General features: G+C 40.9%; 2 protein-coding genes across 3 annotated transcripts; one reads left to right on the top strand and one right to left on the bottom strand.

The window, feature by feature from the left end:
- Positions 1 to 19: 19 nt before the first annotated feature.
- LOC131225144 (cysteine-tryptophan domain-containing zinc finger protein 7) lies at positions 20 to 18,616 on the top strand. Of its 2 annotated transcripts, XM_058220599.1 has the most exons (11): positions 21 to 773; positions 1,773 to 1,845; positions 2,005 to 2,138; positions 2,262 to 2,648; positions 2,747 to 4,152; positions 5,855 to 6,312; positions 7,024 to 9,194; positions 9,310 to 9,470; positions 9,547 to 9,707; positions 16,013 to 16,173; positions 17,728 to 18,616. In XM_058220599.1, exons 1-11 carry the CDS (start codon positions 612 to 614, stop codon positions 17,923 to 17,925), a joined length of 5,472 nt encoding a protein of 1,823 aa, XP_058076582.1. In that variant the 5' UTR covers positions 21 to 611; the 3' UTR covers positions 17,926 to 18,616. The 2 variants fall into 2 exon arrangements, with proteins under 2 accessions (XP_058076583.1, XP_058076582.1); XM_058220600.1 differs by lacking the exon at positions 17,728 to 18,616 and having other exon boundaries at positions 20 to 773; positions 15,938 to 16,075.
- A 3,184-nt stretch (positions 18,617 to 21,800) lies between these two features.
- On the bottom strand, positions 21,801 to 22,409 carry LOC131224915 (uncharacterized). The gene has a single exon (XM_058220355.1). The coding sequence runs from the start codon at positions 22,407 to 22,409 to the stop codon at positions 21,801 to 21,803; it is 609 nt and encodes a 202-aa protein (XP_058076338.1).
- Positions 22,410 to 23,528: the final 1,119 nt, after the last annotated feature.

Genomic DNA, 23,528 nt, shown 5'->3' with positions numbered 1-23,528 from the left:
ACATGCAATATACACAAACACACCCTTTCGTTTGCAATCCAGACATGGCGTCAAAACCCATTCCGGAAAGGTGAAAAAAAAAAGAGAAAAAAGGAGAAAAATATAGAATATTATTTTCAATCCTGGTAAAAACCCCTTTTCTGCTCTTTTGTCTTCTGGTTAGATCAAGTCTGTATTGCGCAGACTTCTATCATTTCTCCCAAATCCAAAAGAAAAAAAAGAAAAAAGAAAAAAGAAAAACGAAAGAAAAGGGTCCAAAAACTAAAAAGAAAACCAATAAAAAATTGCAGCTCGAGATATCGTAGTCGATTTTAGTTTTGAAACGATCCGAGGTTGGGGATATCGGTATCGTTGATTGATCGGCTCTGATCGCCGTTTCTGGAGGTTTGAAGAATTGGGTTTCCGTTTCTGGGAAGGTTTGTGGGTCCTGCCGATCGGAGCGGTTTCGGGCGATTTCCTTCCTTTATGGGTTTTGATGGGCTTTTGATTTCTGACGTGGGTTTTAAAGATCTTTTGATTTGGGTGAGGGGTTATATTGGGAGGCGAATTTGAAGGTTTTTTCTCTTTTCCATTTTTTTTTTTTTTGGATTCCTTTGAGGAGTGGGGTTTTGATGCTGTCTTTGGGAAGTAGAGATGGGAGGAAGGGGTTAGGATTTGGCGTTGTAGAAGAGATGGAAGAGACTGAGCTAGAAGAAGGGGAAGCCTGTTATTATCAAGACGATGACGGCACAAACACTGACCCTGACGTGGAGCTCTCTTCGCTCTCTTACATTGTAAGAATCTTCTTTATCATGTTTATGAATTCCATCTTTCATATGTTTTGGATTTCAGCGCAGCAGGAAAAAGATATGTTTTTTAGGCATGGTTCAGTCGGTAAGTGGTAATTTATGTTAATTTCGGGGGTGGGGATATTGATTGCTAACTGATAATCAATATGTATTTGTGTTAGAGTATCAGGGATTTGGTTTTCGGGTTAGAAACTGTATTTTGGTCACTTGCATTTCTTAGGTCAGAACTATAAATATCCAATTCAAATAAACATGAATCAGGAGATGGAATTGCCCTCTATCGCCTTGAATTAGGGACGGTGATTTAAATTGGTTATGGTTTTTTTATGTGAATTCTCCTTTCTCGAGAATAGAATGCTTGTATTTGGATGACTTGCGTTCACAATTTTAATCTTTATAGATGTTTTGCTGAGCTTTGTGTTGCTGGTGTTTATCTGAATTACTTATGGGCAAGTCTAAATTTTGAAACCATTGAATTCAAGTTTACATTTGTAAGTGCCTACTGGCATGTTTGAGTCAAGAATTTCTAGTAAGAGTTGTTGCTAGATCAGAGCAGCGATCTTTTAGTGGCGTCCTGCGTGGGAAATGATTTTGCGAGTGCACTGTTTTGAATGGAAACCATATATTTGGAACTTTGACAGTATTGCTTTGTTCATGAACATTGAACATTGGGCAATAGAATAACCTGTCTTTGCTTGTGACAAGATTATTAAATGTTTGTTGTCCATTTAGAACTACACCTTGAAAAAAAAAAAACTCTTTACAATTACAAATTTCGAAGATGTGCGAAAAAATGCAACAAACACTTTTAGCTCTTATATACATGTGTGCGTGAACTGAATTTGCTCAGATGATGCCCCCACTTGGTTCTACTTTGCTGCTTCCTAGCATAACTTTGTTATTTCTCTCTCTCTCTCTCTCTCTCTCTCTCTCTCTCTCTTTTCCCCATGATATCAGTAAGAGTTTGCTTATCTTTGTTTTCAGGATGAAAAAATTCAAGATGTATTGGGTCACTTTCAAAAAGATTTTGAGGGTGGGGTTTCCGCAGAGAATTTGGGTAAGTTTGAGCACTATGCAGTATGCGCGAACAGAAGTATCAATCTTGTAAACCTCCCAAAGAGAAGCATAAATGCTTAAACTGCTGGGGGGGTTCTTAAACTCATGTGTACTCTTTTGCATCCGAACATGATGGTGTATGAATTTGTCCATTTAACAGGGGCGAAGTTTGGCGGGTATGGATCGTTTTTACCTACATGTCAGCGTTCCCCTTCCATTTGGTCTCATCCTAGGACTGAACAGAAGGTGCAGACCCATACCGCTCCGAAATCTCCTAACAACCTGCCATTGGAGGTATCCATTTTTAATTGGCTGATTATGTTCTCTTTTATTCTGTTGGAAGAAATATATACTGGAATTGTGGCTATGGGAATTCTAGTTTAGTTGAGCACTGCCATGGGTGATGTATCTTTACAGGGTGCACGGCAGAACCCTGCAATTCCATCGAGTGCATCCCACTCCATCAGGCATCTTCCTACTTCTGCTAATACGCAGCCTGGTATGATGGGGCCATTCACCGCCAAAAGAGATACACGTAATTCTGTTGCTGAAGGTGCTGAGGAATTTACTCCCAAGCATGATTCTGCGAATAAACCCGTCAGTGGAACTGATCAAAAGAAGCTCAAGGTTCTTTTTAAGATGGGTTCTGATAACGTTTCAGCTAGAAAAAATGCTGCAATTTACAGCGGTCTGGGCCTTGATATTTCTCCATCTTCATCGCTCGAGGACAGCCCTGATGGGAGTGGTGAGTTGTCTCCTGAATTTCGAGACTTGACTGATGAATCTCCCATGACCATACTTAAGGTAATCCTTACCCAACTGTACTTTCTTATCTCTTGTCTGTAAAACATGGATCCTAAGTCATCTGGTGGATTTCTTGTTCGTGTAATGTGATGAAGCAGACTATGACATCTTTTCCGGTTCTTGGGGAGTCTTTGCTTTCACCTCTTCTTGAAAGTCTGCTATACTTGACTGAAAAGGAAAAGCCTCTTATAAAAGACAGTAAATCTGGGACTACCCGCAAGAGTAGCCAAGAAACTACTTCCATGTTGCCTGATGAGATTCCATCTGTAAAGGAATTGAAAGGGTTTTGCGAAAAGAAAATAAAGTCTGTTGGGAAAAATGGGAGGCCCATGGAAGTGAAGAATGCAAATGGCAAGGATGCAGAAAATGACATGACTGATTTCTTGAAGAATCAGATAGACATTGAGACCCTAGCAGGCAGAGATCTTGTTACGCATGTCTTGAAGCTTCCGTTACTGTCATGTTCAAAAGACACTAATGAAAAACCAGAAAAACCCATTAAGGGTGACATGGCAAGGGGTCCTAGTAGGGCGCCCGATCTTTCTAAGGATGCCTATAAGGGAGTAGCAAAGGACAGACCCTTCTCATCTGATGCAGTGAAGGAGGTGATCTTGGCGCCAGTGGTTGGCCAGGACACTGGTCGGGTTAGCAATGAAGGAAATGAGTTCGCGTCTCTAAAAGGGAAGCTCAGTTCAAAGATGACTTCCTCAGACAAGGCATGTGAAGAGAAAAAAGCAAGTAGTCAAAAGGACGGCAATGGCAGAGGTGACAAAACCATGGATGCAGGTAATTCTGACTATGATGGATTTAAGGAGCAAAAAGATCACAGCAGTGGATTTGCAGAGCCCATCAAACAAAAGGTTGCTAAAAAAGCTGCATCGTGTGAGCAAGATGGAGTAAAGATGTCACAAGAGAAGGGGGGCAAGAAGAAATCGAAGGGACACCAAAGCAAGGGCAGACCTGATGTGGAGCTTCCAAAAGAATGCCTGAGGGACATTTCTTCTGTGAAGCCAAAACATAAGAAGAAGAGCTCGCACACAAGAGATTCCTCGACCAAAAGTAAGAGTGATGCTGTAAAATCACATAAGGAGTTGAATAAGACCATTGGAAGAGAATGTGCCAGAGATTCCTTGGGGAATATAACAATTGAGCCAGCAGAGAACAGAATAGATCCTCCAGAAATGCATTTTAAATATAAGCTGAAGGACCCAAAAGTCGAGTTTGAGAAGGAAACTGGTTCATTTGCTGAAAAGTCTAAGGAGAAATCAGGTGGTAAAAATGTCGAAAAGCCATCAACATTGGAGGCATATCCAAAGGCTCCCTCTGCTACTCCTTTAACAGCAAATGGGCCAACTTCTAATGCAGTTCCTCTGCCGGTAGCTCCTTTTGTTATAAACGAGAATTGGGTTTGTTGCGACCGGTGTCAGAAGTGGCGACTCTTACCATTTGGAACAGATCCTGTCAGCCTTCCCAAGAAGTGGCTATGTAGCATGCTTAACTGGCTGTAAGTTCCATCTTGAGTCAATACTCTATATTGTTTGTTTTTGGAGGATTTTGAGAGGACTAAAGAATTGCTTCTAGGACTATACAAATAGGGAAAGTCTAACTTGAGTACAGTTTGCCAATTTCCTTATCTGCTGTGCTGCACTCAAATAGGACATGTGGCTTGACGGTCCATAATCCAGATCACAAGGACTGTTGTCTGTGAAATCTCATTGATCCTCCTATTGGTGGTTATTTTCCTGTGATGGTCTTTAGCAGTATTCTTTTTTTACTTTCCATCTGTTTGTCATGGATCAGATGGTTATGATCTCCTGATCAATGAAAGTTTTCTTCACTGGTCATTCCCCAATGGGACCCACATGATGAGTGGGTCTGGGCCATGGACAGTTGTGCCATGTGTCCAGTTTAACTGTTTAAGTGCAGCAAACCAAATCAGTAAAGTTGAACTGTTTAAGTGCAGCCAACCAAATCAGTAAATAATGCTATCTAACAAAAAATAACAATACTATCATCATTGTCATCATCATCGTCATTGCTGCCTTGTCCCGGCGATTTGGGGTCAGCTTTATGGATTCTATTTTGCCAAACATTCCTTGCTAAGGCCTCATCATTCCTCGGTAAGTGACCAAGCCTTCATACCCCTCTCACCACAGAGGTCCAAGTCCTTTTAGGTATTCCTCGTGTCCTCTTTCAGGCCCTTCAAACTAGTTAGAGTTCTTTCCCTTATAGGTGCTGTCTCTGGTATTCGTATTCGTTGAACATGATTGAACCATCTCACTCTACTCCCATCATTTTCTCCTATGCGGACCACTCCTAGGCGGTTTCGAATGATCTCATTCTTGATTCTTTACTCTACCCTTCCCAGTCTTCTCACATATCCTTCTCAAGATCCTCATCTCTGCAACTGCTCATCCTCTACACATTTTGCCAAATGCTCTGCCCTGAATAGCATAGCTAATCTACAGAATCATAATACCTAATCAAGTACATTTGAGGCAGGGTTTTAAATATCGAATAGCATGTGGTAGAGCGTTCACTCCTCAGAAGCACGAGGTGTACATAAAATGTAGCTTAAGCTACGTGCTACTTCTAGATTTTTAATTAAGGTTGTGATTGGTTGCATCAAAATATCATGAATATTTTGCACTAAATTAGATTAAATAATAATGAAATTTCAAATTTCATGATATCTGGTGCAACCAAATACAAACTAAAGTAATGGGAAAAAATAGGGCAAAGATTAACTATAAAGATAAAGAAAGAGCAACAAAACTGGTTTAATACTGTTACTTTTATTATTTTACTAAAATCGCTGAAAAAGCTAACTATTTTTTAATGAAAAACAGAAAAATGTAACAAATCTTTGAAAACATAAATTGTTTTTTGTTTTAGTGAAAATAACTTGTAGTGTAAGCTAGGTTGTGTATAGCGTAGGCTATGTAGTCCCTAGCATATTTAGATTAGTATGTAGAATAGGCTGCATGCAACTTAAGCTATTTCCATAAGCTACGTAGCGTTAAGGCTAAGCTACGCTATGCAGCACAAGCCACATGCTACATAGCGTAAGTTATTTAAATCCCTGCTTTGATGTTGTAATTAAGATCAATCATAGTAGATTGAGCTCAACAAGTAACAGTTTAGCCTGAATGCCTTTGGAATATGTCATATTTCTCACCATTTTGCTATCTGCAACTTGTGTCTAGGCCTGGAATGAACAAGTGTACCATCAGCGAAGAAGAGACTACAAAAGCTTTGAATGCATTGTATCAAGTCCCCATCACCGAGAATCAAAATAATCCTCATAGTCGGTATGATGGAGCATCAGGCATGACAGTTGCTGATGTTCGGCATCCTGATCAAAGTCATGAATTCGGTTCACAGGCCATGCCTGGTGGTGGAAAGAAAAAACATGGATCAAAGGATGCATCAAGTGCACTTAGCCACTCAACTCTGACACACGTTCCAAACGCTATAAAAAAGACTGAACAGGCCTCTGTCAGGAGTAGAAGTCTAGATGATGTAAATCACTATCCTTTGGAATCCAACTCGGGAAACAAAGCTGCCTTTCAGCATGTGAATAAGTCAAACACCTTTGCTATTGAAAAACACCAACATAAACATAAAGAAAAGCACAAATTGTCGGAGCGCTATTCAGATGGAGGTATTGTTTTATCACTCGTTTTTTTCTTGCAATGAGAAGCGTGATAGCTACTTGAAAGAGCAGGATTTCTAATCCCACTACCTTACTTGTGCCAACCTGGCTCTTGTGTGCATGTCTGCAGGATCTTGGTTGGTAATCTGGTGGGCCCCACCATATAAGATCTGTGGTTAAGAATCAGCCCAGTCTGGTCACCAGTTGCATGGTTAAAAAATGACTAATGAAAAAAAAGAAGTTACAGTCTTTATTTGAAGGAAAAGAATTAAATGATCAAAGCGTCAGCATGCCCCAATCAAGATTTTTGTTATTGGGTATCCACCATGCACTGGGAAGCCCATCATGAAAATGGTTTGGATCAACAAACATGGCCCCCAATCAAACCACCCCAGTCAAATCTCCTTTACAGAATCCCAAACTAGTCCACATTCAATGTGCATGTGTGGCCCAATGGTGACCAGACTGGCCTTCTTTTTTGTGCCGTGGGACATAAATGGTGGGCGCACTTGATGAATAACCTGGGTCTCGAGCATATGTGCCACATTGGCACATGTTTGGAGAGTATTACTTGAAATGCTGCTCCCCTTTGTAGCCATAGCAGCGTTAATTTCCTGAGATTGACACCAGATTTTGATTCAGAAAATGCAAGTTCCTCATGGTTCTAATGCTTTCTCAATCGAAAGTGACTTGTTTCAATCAATTATAAAATTACTGCAGGTGATTGTATTGAACCAAGCGGCAAACACTCAAAAAATAAAAGCAAGGGAGAGGTTGATCAAGATGGTTTTAGGATTTCTAAGAAAAGTAAGACAGAAACCAATGAAGATTGGCACTCTGACCACGACATAGCAGGAAAGGCGATTTCGAACTTGAGTAATGGTTTGCCGAAGGTAACTTGCAAGAATCCTCAGCGACATGGCGATTACTCTTCTTCTAAGGACTCAAAGGATGATATGAAGGAGACCTCGCTAGCTGCTGGGAAGAAGCCAAAAGCCCAAGTCCAGGGTTCCCTGGATGGTGAATACAAAACCCAGTCTGGAGTTGCGGATATGGGAAAATCCGATAAAGCAGATTTTGCTGCAAAAAAGAGGAAGTTAAAGGAATGGCAACAGAGTCAAGCTCATCCAGGGACCCTCCTGGGTAGTGTGTCCGACAACATGGTTTCAGTGAAAGAGGAAACCCGCGAAAGCGAGCTTCGGAAGGAAAAGAAGGCCAGAGCATCAAAATCTGAGGGGAAGGAGTCCAGTACGAGTAAGACAGATGGTAGACTGGACAAAAAAAGTAGAGTGACCAAAATCGTGCTAACTGGCAGCAGAGAGTCCCTAGCTGATGGTATGGAAGAGGAAAGAAAAGGTGGTAATGTGCACCAACGAGCGAATGCTGCACCTCAACGGGCCTTTGATGGTATGGATTCATTGAAAAGGGATTTGGGCTATGCACAGCCTTCTACGGCAGCTACTTCGAGCTCTTCGAAGGTGTCAGGCAAAAGCAAAGCCAACTTCCACGAAGTGAAAGGTTCTCCTGTAGAGTCTGTTTCTTCATCTCCTTTGAGGATTTCTAATACAGACAGGCTTACAAACACAAGAAGGAACCCCTTAGGAAACGACGATACAACGAATGTGGGTTTCTCTGTTATAGGCAGCCCAAGAAGATGTTCCGATGGTGAATGTGATGGTGGAAGCGACCGATCAGGCACAATCAGGAAGGAGAAAGCTGCCTCTGTTGTCCAGCTCAGTTCCCAGGAGAGTCAAAGGGCTGTGGAGTCTTCGATGATTCATGCTTATCAAGGTAGGGATGCTAATCATTTATCTAGTGACAAACTCGAAGACTGTATGCTTACAAAGGTGTTTGATGGTGCACATAGCAATCTGTCTCCTTCTGAAATTGAAAACATCAATGTGGTGAATGGCAGTGCTGACAATTCCGACCAACATAACCCATATCTCCGTGCAATGCACTGTAAGGATCATGACCCTGACCCTGACCCTGACCCTGAAAAACCGAACAATCATTACCACAGTAATGGGTCTTGTCAGCGGAAATCAGGTAAAGGGTCTTCTTCGCGATCGAAGGACAGACACCGAAATTCGAGATCTGATTTCGAGAAAGGTAAGGTCAAGGTTTCTGATTCTTTTAGCGAGCAGGGTGAACTATATCCTACAAAGAGTTCTGGCAGCTGCCGCTATGACCCTGACATTGATCATTCACCGCATCATGAGGATCTGTGGGACAGAAAATACAATCTTCAGGAAAAACGGAGCGTGAACTCCAGTAAGGATGAGAAGAGTTGCTCAGGTAAGAAAGACTCCATGGCAAAATGGCCAAGCAACGCGAGAAGAGATAGTCAGCCAAAATTTGGGATACATGAAAATTCAGATGTGGGTTCTCCAATGCTGTCTAAACAGCACACAGATTTCAACTCCAGAAGTGGAAAGCCGGTTGCTATTTGCAGCAAGGATGGGAAGTCTAATCAACAACAAAACCTACCAGAGGCAACGGTTCGTGAAGATGAAAGGTTCTCAAATAAAAATAATCGAGCGGAAATGGCGTCCGGGAGAGGAAGGTCGCAATTATACCCACCATCCCGAGATAAACAAGAAAGGCAAAGTCAATGTCCCCCAGCTATGCCCCCACTCATTAAGGGAAGCAGGTCAGATGTATTGCCTGTCGATGCCTCTAGTGGTGATGCATTGAAGGTGCCAAAACAGCCAAGAAAGCCCGAGAACCAGAATGGAGGACTCAATAGTGGTAGGCACCAGATGCCTAATGGGATTGCAGGCAGGGATCTTGATGCCCCAAGTCCTGCTAGAAAGGATTGCCGTCAGTCCACTGGAGATGCTGCCCTAAGAGAAGCTAAGGATCTAAAACACTCTGCCGATCGCCTAAAGGTTCAAATATTTTGTTCTGATTTCTGTTCTAATTTGTTTTTCTTCAGAATCTGACATGGAACGTCTGCTCAATCTCATGGTGCTAAGATATGTATGATTTGATTGTGTTTTGTAGAATGGAGGCGCAGGCCTTGAAAGTACTGGCTTATATTTTCAAGCAGCCTTGAAGTTTCTTCACGGGGCTTTACTTTTAGAGCATTGCAATGCTGAGAGTGCCAAACATGGGGAAATGACTCCGTCAATGCAAGTGTATTCAGATACTGCAACGCTCTGCCGGTGAGATCCGATTTCTGTAACATGAATTATGAGCCCATGTCGCAAAAGTCTTGCTCATGTGATTTTATACATGCAGATTTTGTGCCCAAGAATATGAGAGATGCAAGGAGATGGCTGCTGCAGCTCTAGCGTACAAGTGCATGGAAGTGGCGTATATGAGGGTGATTTATTTTAGACAATTCATTGCCAGTAAAGACCGACATGAGCTGCATGCAGCCCTACAAGCAATTCCACCAGGTAGTTAGAATAAGTGTCATATTGAGCAAGATATTATTTTATAGCAGCTTTTGGAGTTTTTGGTTCTGTGGTTTAAATGAATCAGGTGATTTTCCTTAGAATTTTGAGTATCTGATGGGCTTTGTAATATTATTCTCTCTTTTGGTATTTTTTTATAGCATTTTTTCCCTCTTATTTTAGTGCTGTTGTTTTCTTTTTTCTTTGTTGTTTTCTTTTTTCTTTTTCCTTTTTTTTTTAGATTGATAATTTTTTTTTTTTTTTTTAATTATTAAATTTGTTTGGAAGTATTGGTTATCTTTAACTGGTGTGCATTAAGGGAGTGGAATTTGAAGAATATGTGCTGGCTTAGTGTCTATGTGATATTGGAGTTAAAGTTCCCAAAGGTGCAACCAAGAAGACAAAAAAGCATGCTGCTTTTTTGGGAGTAAACTACAACTATTTACACAACAAATCTACTCATACCATGTGGGAAGAATTCTGATAGAATGAAATCACTTTTATTCAAGGCTCTTGATAGGCAGTTTGTTGCCTATATCAACAAAAACACACACAAACACACATATTGACAAGACAGGTAGAGTGTGTGTGTGTGTGTGGGTTTTGCTAATGTCCACACCTTCATGGGGATGTTAGCAACGTCCCTAAACCCTTTAAATGGTACACGGGTGGCCTATTGTCTATCTGAACCATCATGGTGCAAAAATCATGCCAATTGGATGATCTTATCCCTTTGAATTGGTCAACTTGTTACAATTGTTGGTTGTTTACAAGCCATAAATCACACGGTCAAAATCATCCAATCAAAGTGTAAACTTTTTTTTTTTTTGGTGAGAATCAAAGTGTTAACTTTAGAATCATAAGAAATACAAAGCTGTTGGGGCTTTGTTTCTGCTCATTTTAGGCTTATTTTCTTTGGGTCTGCTCTCTTTGTTTCCCATTTCTTGTTCTTTTTTTTTTTTCTTGTTGCTTTCGTCTTTGTTGTTGTTTTTGCCAATTAGGCTTAATAAAATTATCATCTTTCAAAAAAAAGAAGAAGTGGGATTTATCTACTAGATGTTTTAAGATGATGAATGGACCTATTTTGTTTCTCCAGTTGGTCTTAACCGTACATTTTCATGCTATTGATTGGAAGCTTAGGATCACCTGATTGGCATGATTTTTGCACCGTGACTTGCTCCTAGTTTTATGATTCAATGAATGGTTCGGATCAACAATAAGTCACCCCGTGTTCAATTTAAAAAGCAACATCCACATGAAGGTTGGGACATTTGCAAAACCCTTTATATATGTTACATATGTATATGTGTCATTATTGCTGTAGCCTTTCCCCTATCATTCGCTGTCATTATTGTCGTAGCCTTTTCCCTACTATTTGCTGTCAGTTTTATGGATCCTCTTTTGCCAGTCAATTTTATCTAAGGCCCTATCCTTGAGTGAACAAGCCTTCATTAATCATTAGGGCTCCTTTCCTCATCACCTACCAAGGCCACCCCATAACCTCACCAGTACTCCGTGCTTTCTCTAGATCTATAACAACCATGTGTAGATTTCTCTCTTATCTCTATAGGTACATCATTTGTCCCTACAACCTTTCCTCATCCTTATTAAGGTTGTCTTTACGTTCCCTACTCGAGTTCATGTCAGTATATGCTCCCAACCCCCCCAGGGTCTGAGGCTCTCCCAATGCTATCATCCTCACATCTTCATTCAACAACCTTTGAAAGCAACTAGTTGTGGCAATGGGTTGGGTTCACATTTGGTTAGGGTGAGCCCAAGCTCAACCCATTTACTAAAGGGGCCAAGAATTTTGGCTTGAGTCCCAACCCACAATCCACTGCCTTGTGGCTCGACCCTGACCCAGCCCATTAATTTGCAACTGGGTTGGGCTGACCAACCCAACGCGACCCAACTTAGGTCTAAAACTGGAATACAGTGCTGATGCTCAGCCTGACCCAGTTTGGATATACATGCATTCATACATACATAATCATGTCTCTATACTTGTGGTTTTTTTTTTTTTTTTTGGGCGTGGGGGGGTTGATGGCCCGCTTTTCTAAATCTTGGGTCAGGTCAGGTGATCTAAGGGCTGACCCAACCCATTGCCACTCCAAAAGACAACCTCACTGTCTTTCTTTTAGACTTTTGATCCTTGCTTTTGATTCATCTAATGTGGTTTATTTATCGACCTTTTCTTCTCCATAGTTTGTCAGTATCTTTCCATGCTTCTCTTAACCAATTGTATAGTTCATTACATGCTTCATACTTGGCTTCACTGATTGGTTTCTTTGGTTTTTGTCATTTAATATGTTTCAGGGCTTGTTTGATTTTCCAGTGCACTGGTAAATACCATGTAAAAAAGTAATAATTATTTCCTTATGCATTTACAACGTTTCATCCGTACCTGATTTGACTGCCTACTTTTTTGACACGAAAACCGAGAATATTACAAAATATCTCTGGGTCCCACTGTGATGCATTTCGCTTATCCACACCATTCATCCATTATGCCAGTTGAATTTATAGCATGAGCAAAAAAATGAGGCATATCCAAAACTCAAGTGGACCACGCCATAGGAAAAAGGGAATCGAATACTTACCGTTAAAAACTTTGTGGGGCCACTGTTTCTTTTGGCGTGGGCCAATTGAGTGTTGGATTTGCTTCATTTTTTGTCTCATGCTTCAAAATATTGTAGTAAAACAGATGGACGGAACGGATATATCATATACATTACCATACGGTTCAAAAATTAAAATTATCTCTTTTAAACCAGTTTCAAAGGCACAAATTCCCATGAATTTTCAAACACGGTGAAACGTAATAATTACCTATTTACAGTGTATTTACACTGGCTTTGTAAAAACAAACAGGCCCTCAATGTTTTTCCCATTTCTACATCTCTACCACTCCTTGTAACTAGACCTGTTTTTGCCTTCTGTACCTCTGTTTTTTTACTCCTCCTGTACCTCATCCTTCAATTTCTAGTCCTCTACCACCACTCTTTGTAACCAATTTTTGAGATTTTTTCAGAAAAAAATAAAATGGCTGCAAGTTGGCTGATATGGTGGCCGATGCAGTAAAGTAATACCTTTGTTCATATATAAAAAAATATTACATATGCTTGTGTATTTACTGGAGCACATGATCCTACCCCTAGTTCACCACATATTGGAGGAAAGTGTACCATATACCCTTTCTTGTACTACGTACCAAATGATCCACAGTTCAGATAACCTTGATTCTAACCACCCTGAGGCTAGTCTTCTTATGTCTTCTTCATCCTCTTCTAAGGCCCTTCAGCCCCACCCTGTCATCTCCGGCTTTCATAGCACATGGCCCTGTCGTCTCCGGCTTTCATAGCATATGGCTGAACCATCTCAATAGATTCTCATCATTTTATCCTCTATTACGGCTATGTCCTCGCTCTTGATTCTATCCTTCCCAGTATTTCTACCCATCCCATCTTAATGACATCATTTCTGCAACGCTTATTTGCATGTGGTAATCATTCTCCAATTTGGATGAATCCAAGTTTACATGACATGCTGCTTTGACGAATCTCCTCGCCATTGATTTTAAGCGAAGTCTAAGTCTACGCCTTCATCTATCCTACAAAAGTTGCATTCTAACTATTCTATTGGTACTTGCATTCTAAATACTTTGCCTTGTTCCTATGAACTTTTCAACCCTTGGACACTAGATTTTCAGTTTAGCACTTGCCCGCAGCCCCCTCTTTAGTCTCGTCAACTGGCATGTAGTCATCAACAAATAACATGCACACTGCTGCCAGCACACTTCCAAACTTCTGTTAGGTTATAGAAAGAACATGTGAAGTGTAATAACAATAGTACAATATACATTGCATGGGTACGTTTTCTCTCACTTTGCAAACGCAAAGCTACCTAAGGTTTATCCTTTTACCTCTCTCTCTCTCTCTCTCTCTCTCTATCTCTCTCTCAATAAAAATAGATAAAGAAAAAAAAGAAGAAGCAAAGCTACCTGAGGATGGTACGATTTGATGATGTCAACCCCAAAAATAAGCTTAAAAGGGAAAAATCTGGTGCTCAGTACCTTTTAAACAGAAGGACGGGGTCCAATATTAGGAGCTGTATGCATATGTCCTACAGTTTTCACATCTGGTGATTTTCATTTGTCCTTCACTAAAAGTCTTACATTGAATGATGGGTCACTGTCAGATGAAGGCGGGTGGGTTAAACTTTTCTGAAACCAACTTCTGACCAGTAACTGTAGAGTGCAGAGACATGCTACTATTTTCAAACGATTTGGGAGAAGCAGAATCCTTATTTCTGGAATGGTTAACAATAGAAAGCAAATTTTAGTGTTTTACTTTTGGATAACTACATGTGCCTTCTCAAGTGCTGTTATGATCCATGTGCATATGTGTAGATTATTCATGAGCTTGTGGGACATGGATAAGCTGGCGGTCATGTCACCTTCGTCAAATCATTTGGCTACACTATATTGACTAGAGAGAGATGCTCCATTACTCTCAGAACACTATACGTTTTTATCTTAGTTGCATCGGTTTACTTGGACGGTCCAATTGATCGATCTGAACTTTCCATTAGGTCTAAATACATTTATGGGCTACCATGCAAAAATTGCACAGATTGGGTGATCTGATCCATCCTTTATTTGGCCTTCTATCTATAGCTATCCTTTTTCCAATCCATGGGTTGGATGGTTATGTTTGCCGAAGAAAAGTAATTCTTTAGAACCATAAACAATTCGTTATATGACCTAACAAATTAATGGATCTATTTATTGACTGGACATATTTTGTGTAAATTGTCTTGACCCTCCATATTAAAGGCCATTAGTCAAATGGTCAATATTTGTCAGATTGGTGTGATATTTGCATGTTAGCCATGAAATATACTCTGGATCTAATAAACAGTTTGGACCAAGATGGATTAGAAGTGTCGTAATGCAACCAAGAGCACTGGAGCATGCCCTCACATTCATGGGGACATTAACAATGTCCCAAAACCTTTTGAATGACACATGGGATGCCCAATGTCAATCTGAACCATTCATTCGGGACAAGCCATGGTGCAAAAATCACGCTAGTTGGATGATCCTAAGCATCTGATCGGTACATGGAAAATGGACAGTCAAGGTTGAGTGGACAGACAAAATAGGTCCAATCATCATCCTGAACCTAGATCCCATTTTGTATTGCTTATGATTCCAAGGTGGCACTTTGGTTTGATTATTACAAACATGCGATCTGTTGCTCATAAGAAAAAAAAAGAAAGAACAGTCGTCACAAATAGCCTCTTTCATAGGGTTAGGTTCATCTGATCGGCATGATTCTTTCACCATAGCTTGCTCCCAATGTTACTATTGAACGAACTTTCCCAATTGATGATTGGGCATCCCACATGTGATTCAAAAGCTTTGGGGATGTTGCTAACGTCCCCATGAAGTTGGGGATGTTAGCAAAAATTATGCGCACGCACGTGCTTGTGTCAGTTCTCCAACTTCCTTTTTTCTTCCTGTGTCTATGAGTTGTTGCAGTTGATGCTCTTTTATCTAGTGTCCAGCGATTGTGAGGTGAGTGTATTAGCTGGCTAAGTGAGGTTCCTGTTGATGACGTGGCAAGCATTTGAGCGGCTACTGCTTGCACTATAGTTCATTATGACATACATGTGATTATGTTTGCTTTCAGGGTTTGGTGAATAAAAATGTTCTTTGACGTGTGGTATACCCTGTCTACAAATCGTTTGCGTACCATAATACATGCAACTTTGTTAGTCGGTCTAACCTCTTGGCAACCTTAGCTGGTGATCTGTTTGGTTCCATTGTGGGATTGATCATGCCTATCTATCCCTATCCAATAAAAATGGGAAATTGCACCCTGCAGTCCACATTCAGTGGGGGTACAATTGAATGTTTGTGATTGTCTGGCTGAGCCCTGAGGAGGTTTCTGGCGTATCTCAATTTACCATGGGGCCTGCAACGTGAACCTATTGGGATCCACCCAAAGATGATCCCGCATTGCCCACATGTACATTTTGTTGGGCCTAGAAAATGCTCAATCAGACAATGCATGTTTCCTGTTTCCTCTTTTATGTTTGTTGAAATCAGTTGTTTTGACTGTGATTGACATGCTTTTCACAACCTTTTCTTTCCACGCTACGCAATCATTACTACTTTATTGCTTTCTGAGAGCTGCATGCATTCAAACTTCAGTTATTTCTATGTGTAGGATTCACATGCCCTCTGCAATTTACTCTGTGGTTATTGTTGTTGCGGATTTGACCCGATAACTGTTATTCGTTAGGCGAGTCACCATCATCGTCTGCCTCAGATGTGGACAACCTAAACAATCAAGCTGCTTTAGACAAGGTTGCTTTGGGCAAGGGTGTTAATTCTCCTCAAGTTGCTGGCAGCCATGTTATACCTGCCCGCAATCGTAGCAAGTATGAGCGGATGCTCAATTTGGTAAGTTTACTTCATTAAAATAGTTTCACATTTTTCTTCTTTTGGCATTAAAATAGTTTGCATTTTTCTTCTATTGGCAATAATATGATCTCCTATCAGAAATATTATGATCAACAAGAAAGCTTCATGATGTAATGAATTGTTGCTGTTCTTCTTTATTCGGTCTCCATATCTTAGTTGCATGAGTCTTCTATTGAGGTGCCGCTCCTGCTTCAAATCATGCTTCGGGCATGCACTCTCGCTCCTGCTTTCTATCTCTTTTGATTTGCCAGCATTTTAAACCACCGCGCCTGAATTGCCGCTTCCATCCCTGCTTTTTGTGGCTGTGCTTTATATCTAAAATTAGAGATCACACAAATTCCAATTGGACTGCAACTTTTAGAAAGGGAAAATATTGTGTACCAGTTGGACAAGAAAGATTCTGTCGCAAAAATCACCCACCATCTATTGATGGTGGGTCAGCATCCTTGTGCACATTCTAAATGGGATTCTTCCTTCTTCTTCTTCTTCTATTGAATTGCAATTCTAAATTGGGTTCTTGCTCATTCAAAAGTTGATAGGAATCCTATTTTGAGTTTGTGTAGGTTTCAGTTCACTGCCATTGGATGTGGGAGATTTTGTTACATAATTGCATGTGGTACTGATGGGGCAATGTAGGTCATATCCCTTGGTTAACTGAATAAACTACTTACTGATTTATGTGTGTTTTTCTCCAAAACATGAAAGCTTGACCAATCGGAGGACAGTATATTCTCAATGTGCAAAAACGTTATAGTCAACCCCACTTTCTAATGAAATATGTCAGCCTCTGGCTATTAATATTTGGATTTTACTCATTGTCTATCTGATGATTTTGGCATTTGAATGCTTTCGGGCAGCAGATGGAAAACTAGGACGACCGACCAAAATCCCCAGTGATAAGTATTATTCTGATCATGAAAAGAACAATAAGTAAATAAATAAATAACTTAGCAGTGTGTTTCTCTGGGAACATTTTGAATACTTTATACATAGTGTAAATGGGATTTGTTTTGTAAAAGCAAGTCCAAAGCATGCAGTATGAGAATTGTTTATAATTTTGGTTTTGGTGATGTGCCTTTCTTTTTCGGCGGCCTTTTGCCTCATTCTTGAGGAAGTGACGAGAGTGCAAGTGTTTCTGTCCCGCCCTTGTGCTTGCATCTCCTTTCATTCTTCGTAATAAATGTTTGTTGCTGTTTAAAGAAAAAGTTGGTTTCGAAGAATCTAGCATACCATGCATCCTGTGCATGCAATGGGTGATACACATGGCATATCGTATGCATTGGTGTGGATTTTCACCAATAGGCTGCCGTATAGGTGATACATACAGATTGTATTGCCTCGCATGGTTGAAAAACTGGTGCTATCATATCAGACAGACAATACTTGAAACCATAATTTGTTCGCATATACGATGATATTTGAAATCATGATTTTGGTCTTTCTCACATCGAAGCAAGTTATCACGTGCACATGTTCTGGCATGCAAGTGCATTTCCTTTTTGTGTTAATGGCTTTAAATATGTTTCTTTGCAGGTGCAAGATGTAACTTCTGCAATGGAAGCCTCCAGTAAATCGCAGAATGCTTTTGCAGCAGCTAATGCAAGTTCGGAAGAGGCGCGCCATGGGTCGGAAGGCATCCAGTCTGTGAGAAGAGTTCTTGATTTCAACTTCCATGATGTCGAGGGACTGTTACATCATGTACGGCTTGCAATGGAGGCTATCAGCTGTTAAAATCCTGGCCCAGCAGTATGGATAATCTTGTCCATACGAAATAGATCATGATTCTCTGGTTTATTTCCTCGTGTAAGCAGGCCATAAGGGGAATTGAACGGTGGGCCGCATCTCTCTCCAGTCTCCACCCTGATTACGTAATTTTTCCAAGAGGAATGGGTTATGATGTCCTCAGTTCCTTTCTGTACAATGTGTACAAAATGAGATTGGCTTGCAATTTTTGTAAAGTATTCTTTGCGGGCTTTCGGCTGTTCAGCAATACGGATTACAGAGTGGTATATCAACCCATGAGTTTCGGAGAACGGTGAAGAGGAAGAAAGTGGGTTTCTTACCAGTCATGACTTCCTGCTGCTACAAGGTGGAGATCATACTACAAATGTGGCTGTATGGCTTCTCTGTTAGAATAGGAGTTGAGGGAGTGTAAAAAATTCCAAAAAAAAAAGGAAGGAAAACCCAGTTCTGTGAAGGGATTCGGGTTGAACATTTATTCAGTTATGGTTGATGCCATCATTCTGGCTTTTTTATTAGATTTTTTTTTGACGGCATAAATTTAGAAAAGAAGAAGAAAAAGATAAGGGAGTTACCTGTTCATGGAATCATTTTTTTGTCAAGCTTGGTTTCATGAGATTGCTGATGATTATCTTTCAACATGGTTCAATCCAAGATCAACTGAATTTGGCAATTCTGGGTATTTAGTGTTCATTTCACCTTTTTCTTTGTGGGAGCTGCCCTCCCTAATATTGTCCAAAAAACTCAGTGGTGGGTAGAAAAGGTTTGCGGAGCGTATATGGACATCTCCACATGCACCTCTAAACAAAGATCCAAGCTACGCAGCAGGTGCCCCATCATGTAGAGAACATGGTCCAAAACCCAGGTGGGTCCATCTGTTATGCGGGGCAAAGGTGTATGTTGAATGTGAACCATTGGGAACAAAAAAGAACAGGATAATGTTTTTTTTTTTTTTTTTCTAACGTTTGTGGTCCACCTGATGCATGGCCCAGACGTCCAACAGCGGGTATAGAGGTTGTGACTTGTGAGGGTAGAACTCTGTTACGAAACCTGGTTGCTTTTCTCCTTTGTGATGTTAAGGTATACAATTTTATTTATTTTGTATGCAGGTTTCATTAGATAGCTCTTCTTGTTACTGTCATCAAAGTCTTGAGTTCTCTGTTCATTGGTGAATTGTAGTAGCTGGAAAATTGGTATAGATTCATACATATTATGTATATACACATATAAAGAAGGAAATTGTAGTAAATTCTGTTTTGTAGGAGTACGAATTTTTAGAGTGCTCGAGTCCTTTTCAAAAAGGTCTGCTGTGTTCTCAAACAATATGAAGAATTAATTTCTCTGCTGTTAATCCAAGTTGGTATTCCACTCTTAATCCTTTCTCTGTTCTTGTTGGCAGGGGATTTTTGCAGTAAACACATCGAAAATTCATTAATATAGGCAGACTCATGTCTTCTGGTTGCGGTTCATCCGACACCACCTGGTTGTGCACATAGAATCTAACAGGTAAAGCTTCTCAGTTTGGCTGGCCTTGGTATCGAATTATGAGAAACATGAGAATTTGGAACCTTATCTTGTTTATGCAATGGAAAGATGAATTTCATGAGTTGGACATTCAAAACATCTCGTGTACATGTCGGACTTGAGTACGTCAATGATGATGATTTGGTGGGCCACAATCTGGATGGGCCTCATCTCAAAAGCTAACGGAAATGGACTGTGTTAGCCTTGTGATGATTGGCATGAAAAACAGATGGTTGACTGCGGAGAAGAATGTGCACATTTCAATATCAAATCTCATAAACATCATATGGCCAGAGTCGTCCAACCATTATGATTTTTGTGCTCTACGCCATCCACATAGTGGTTCACCAGGTTGGTGGTCTCAATCACTGTATATGATATGTACAGTAGAACACTTCATAGAACATCTGTTGTAGTCTGCATCGTAATAGTATCTCTATGGGGAATGATGAGTTGCAGCTCATTTGCAATGTAGTACCATGCTGCTATTATCATTGGGGGAGGTTCACATGCAACTAAGAGTGGAAACTTGTTTTTATTTCCTGATAATATATCACTTTGGTGGAATGTCTGAGCCGTGAAAGTGGGGGGCTATACCATAAAGGTCACCTGGAGAAAAAATGGAACAATCCACCGACATGTATATTGATTCAGACCATCAGATGTCCATTGATTTTGACTTGTAGCCTGTCTGATGTATGGAATATCTTGGCTGTTGGCCACAGTGATCTTTATGATTGGTCCACCATTTGCACAGCCCGGATGATATAAACGAGTGACACATTGGCAGGAATGAAAGCCTGTATGTTAAAAGTTCCAATAATACAACGTTGTATTTGAACATTTCTCTATTATTGGATACGTGGGCATCAACTGTTCAATTATCAATCTAGATTGGCCATTAACACCATCCCACCTTTTATTGTGTATAGCTCAAAAATCACTGATTCAAATATTCTTACCCTATCAGATACACTAGAATTACCCTAGGCTATTTGTTTGATTTCTCCTTAGCCACCAGTTGGCAGCCGGGCCCATCGGATAATCCAGATTGATAATGGAGCTATCCACGTGTTCCATGTAATGTTTTAAAACTCGAACCGGATAGATACCCATTGTTATGGGCAGTTTGGTCTATCACCTGTGCCACTGGTCAGACCCATGCTGACTCGTTTTTTTTTTTTTTTTTTTTTAAATTTTTTTTTTAAGAAGTAACGATTGATATTAAAAGATAAAGAGAGAACAAAATAGGTCTGCTGAGATAGTAGAACCAAGGTTACAGGCCTAGAAACAAAAGATTACAATCCTTAAGACCAGACACGTTAACCACCCATTCAATAAGAAGTTTTTTGGCAAAAGATCCCACTGCTTGAGCCGACGATTGAATGTTGTTGAAGCATCAGTCATTCCTCTCCTTCCAAACAGCCCACCGGATGGCGAGGATTGCCATTCTCCAGATACGGCTTTTGTTCTTCCCCAATTTAAACCTGTGCCAATATGATAACATGGAGGAGGCGGAGTCGGGAATGCATCCGCTAATATTAAATCTAGTAAAGAAGTCCAGCCACATCTGGGAAATGAGCGAATAGTGGACCAACAAGTGATCAACCGTTTCCTCACTGTTCATACAACAAAGGCAAATGTTGACGAGTTGCATGCCTCTCTTCTTTAAGTTGTCGACCGTTAAAATCCGATTCTTCGCCGCCAGCCAGCCAAAACAAATAAACTTGGGGGGAGCCGAGTATTTCCAAATGGAAGGGAAAGCAAGGGTTGCTAGGGAGGTGGGGGGAGAGAGAAACGAATAGAGAGACGTAACCGAGAAAGGGCCGGTTTTATCCCTCTTCCAAAAGATTTTATCTGGCTCTTCCCTGATCGGCATCACACTAGAAAGGCAATTGAGCAAATTGACGTATTCACTAACCTCCCAGTGGTGCAGATTTCTGTTGCAGTTTATTTCTCAGACTAAACCAGAATCGGATTGTATGTAAAAGCAATGAATCGGACCATCTTTGTTGACAACGATGCTATGGATGTTAGGGAATCTGTTTTTCAGGGCCGTATCTCCCAACCAATGGTCGTCCCAAAATCTAATTGCAACTCCGTTCCCTAGCTGAAAACCAATATTCTCAACCACTGCCTTCTTAGTGCGTAGGATACCCTTCCAGATAAAGGAGGCTCTGTAGACAGGATTCTTTTGTCCACCAACCCCCAGGGGAAGAACCGTATTATCCTTTGACCACCGTGTTCCATAAAGCGTCCGTCTCTAATCCTAACCTCCAAGATCACTTGCCTAAAAGGGCACGATTCATTACCTTTAGGCTTCTAATGCTCGCACCACCATCCTAGAAATGGGTGCAGACTTCTTTCCAGTCCAACAGGTGGAGTTTCTTCTGATTCTCCTTACCGCACCATAAAAAGTCTCTTCGCAATTTATCAATACGATCTAGGACTGAGGACGGACATCTGATAAGGGACATGAAATAAATGGGGATGTTGGACAGCGCCGCTTTAATGAGGGTGAGCCTTCCCCCCATAGATAGACAGCGGCATTTCCATCTTGCAAGCAGCTTTTGAAATTTCTCGACCACTTTGTCCCACATAGACTTCGGAGGGGGGCCTATATCGAGCGGAAGATCGACGAACGAAGTGGGGAACGAGGCGGGCGAACAGCCAAAGATTTCTGCATAAGAAGATAACTCCTCATCGGAGCAGTTGACGCTAAAAACTTTGGACTTGGCCATATTGATTCTCAATCTTGATGCAGCCTCAAAGCATCTCAGAGTCGTCTGCAGATTTTCCATGTAATCTGAATCTGCCTCAGCCATGATGAGGGTGTCATCGGCAAATTGAATGTGGGAGATCGGCGTACTCACACCTGGCATCGATATTCCTTTGAGGAGGCCAGCACTTTCACCCTTGAGGAGCATTTGGGATGGAGCCTCTCCAATCATCAGGAATAGGAGATGTTAGAGAGGATCACCTTGACGTAACCCTCTGGAGGAACAGAAAAAACCTTTAGGAACACTGTTTAATATGACAGAGAAGTGGGCCGATTTGATGCAAGCTTTGATCCACAGTTTCCATTTATCTCCAAAACCCATCCGATCTAACATGTAATATAAAAATCCCCAATCGACGTGATCATTTGCCTTCTCGATATCCAATTTCAGAAAAATGCATTTCTTCCCAGATCTATGGCATGTGTGAAGGACTTCGTTTGCTATCAGAGCACCGTCAATGATCTGTCTTCCCCTAATAAAAGCATTCTGGTATTATGAGATGGTTCCCCATGACTGTCAATAATCTGGTAGACAGAAATTTGGCCAAGATTTTATAAGGACTGCCAATCAGGTTGATGGGGCTGAACTTGGAGAATGAGTTAGCGCCAGCAACTTTGGGAAGGAGCGCAATGAATGACGCACCAAGGCCCTTGGATAACTTGCCCCTGGAGTAAAATTCTTGCAGAAAGTTCATAATTTCTGAACGGACTGTGTCCCATAGAGTTTGAAAGAAGCTCATAGGGTAGTCGTCAGGTCCCGGGGATTTGTCTCCTCCCATCGCAGTTATCGCCACTTTAGCTTCTTCTTCAGAGAAAGGGACTTCCAGCAGCTCCGCTTCCGAAGATTGAAGGGAGTGGAAAGGAATACCATCGAGGCGAGGTCTATGCCATCCTTCAGAAGAAAGAACAGAGCTAAAATGAGCAACCACGCAGGTAGCAATATCATCTTTATCGTCAACCTGTCTTCCATCGACCGTGATGCTAAGAATGGCTTTGGCCCGAGCTTTCATGCTGGCTATGTTATGAAAGTACTTGGTATTTTTGTCGCCCTCGGAAATCCACCTCGCCCTCGATTTCAGCTTCCAGGATAATTCATCTTCATGGGCTCTGGATGAGATGGATTGAATAATCTGGATACGTCTAGACAGAATTACCACAGGGATATCATCGCCTTCAATATTAGAGTCAATCTGCTGAAGTTCAGAAAATAGCGCTTCGGTTTCGAGATCTCTCTTTCGAAATTCTTCTTCCTTCCAAACTTTAATTTTCTCCTTTAAGAGTCTGAGTTTGT

Source organism: Magnolia sinica, chromosome 14 (genome assembly GCF_029962835.1).
Source record: "Magnolia sinica isolate HGM2019 chromosome 14, MsV1, whole genome shotgun sequence".
Taxonomy (NCBI): Eukaryota; Viridiplantae; Streptophyta; class Magnoliopsida; order Magnoliales; family Magnoliaceae; genus Magnolia; species Magnolia sinica.
Note: the sequence above shows the minus strand (reverse complement) of the source record. Positions and strands in the feature narration are given on the sequence as shown.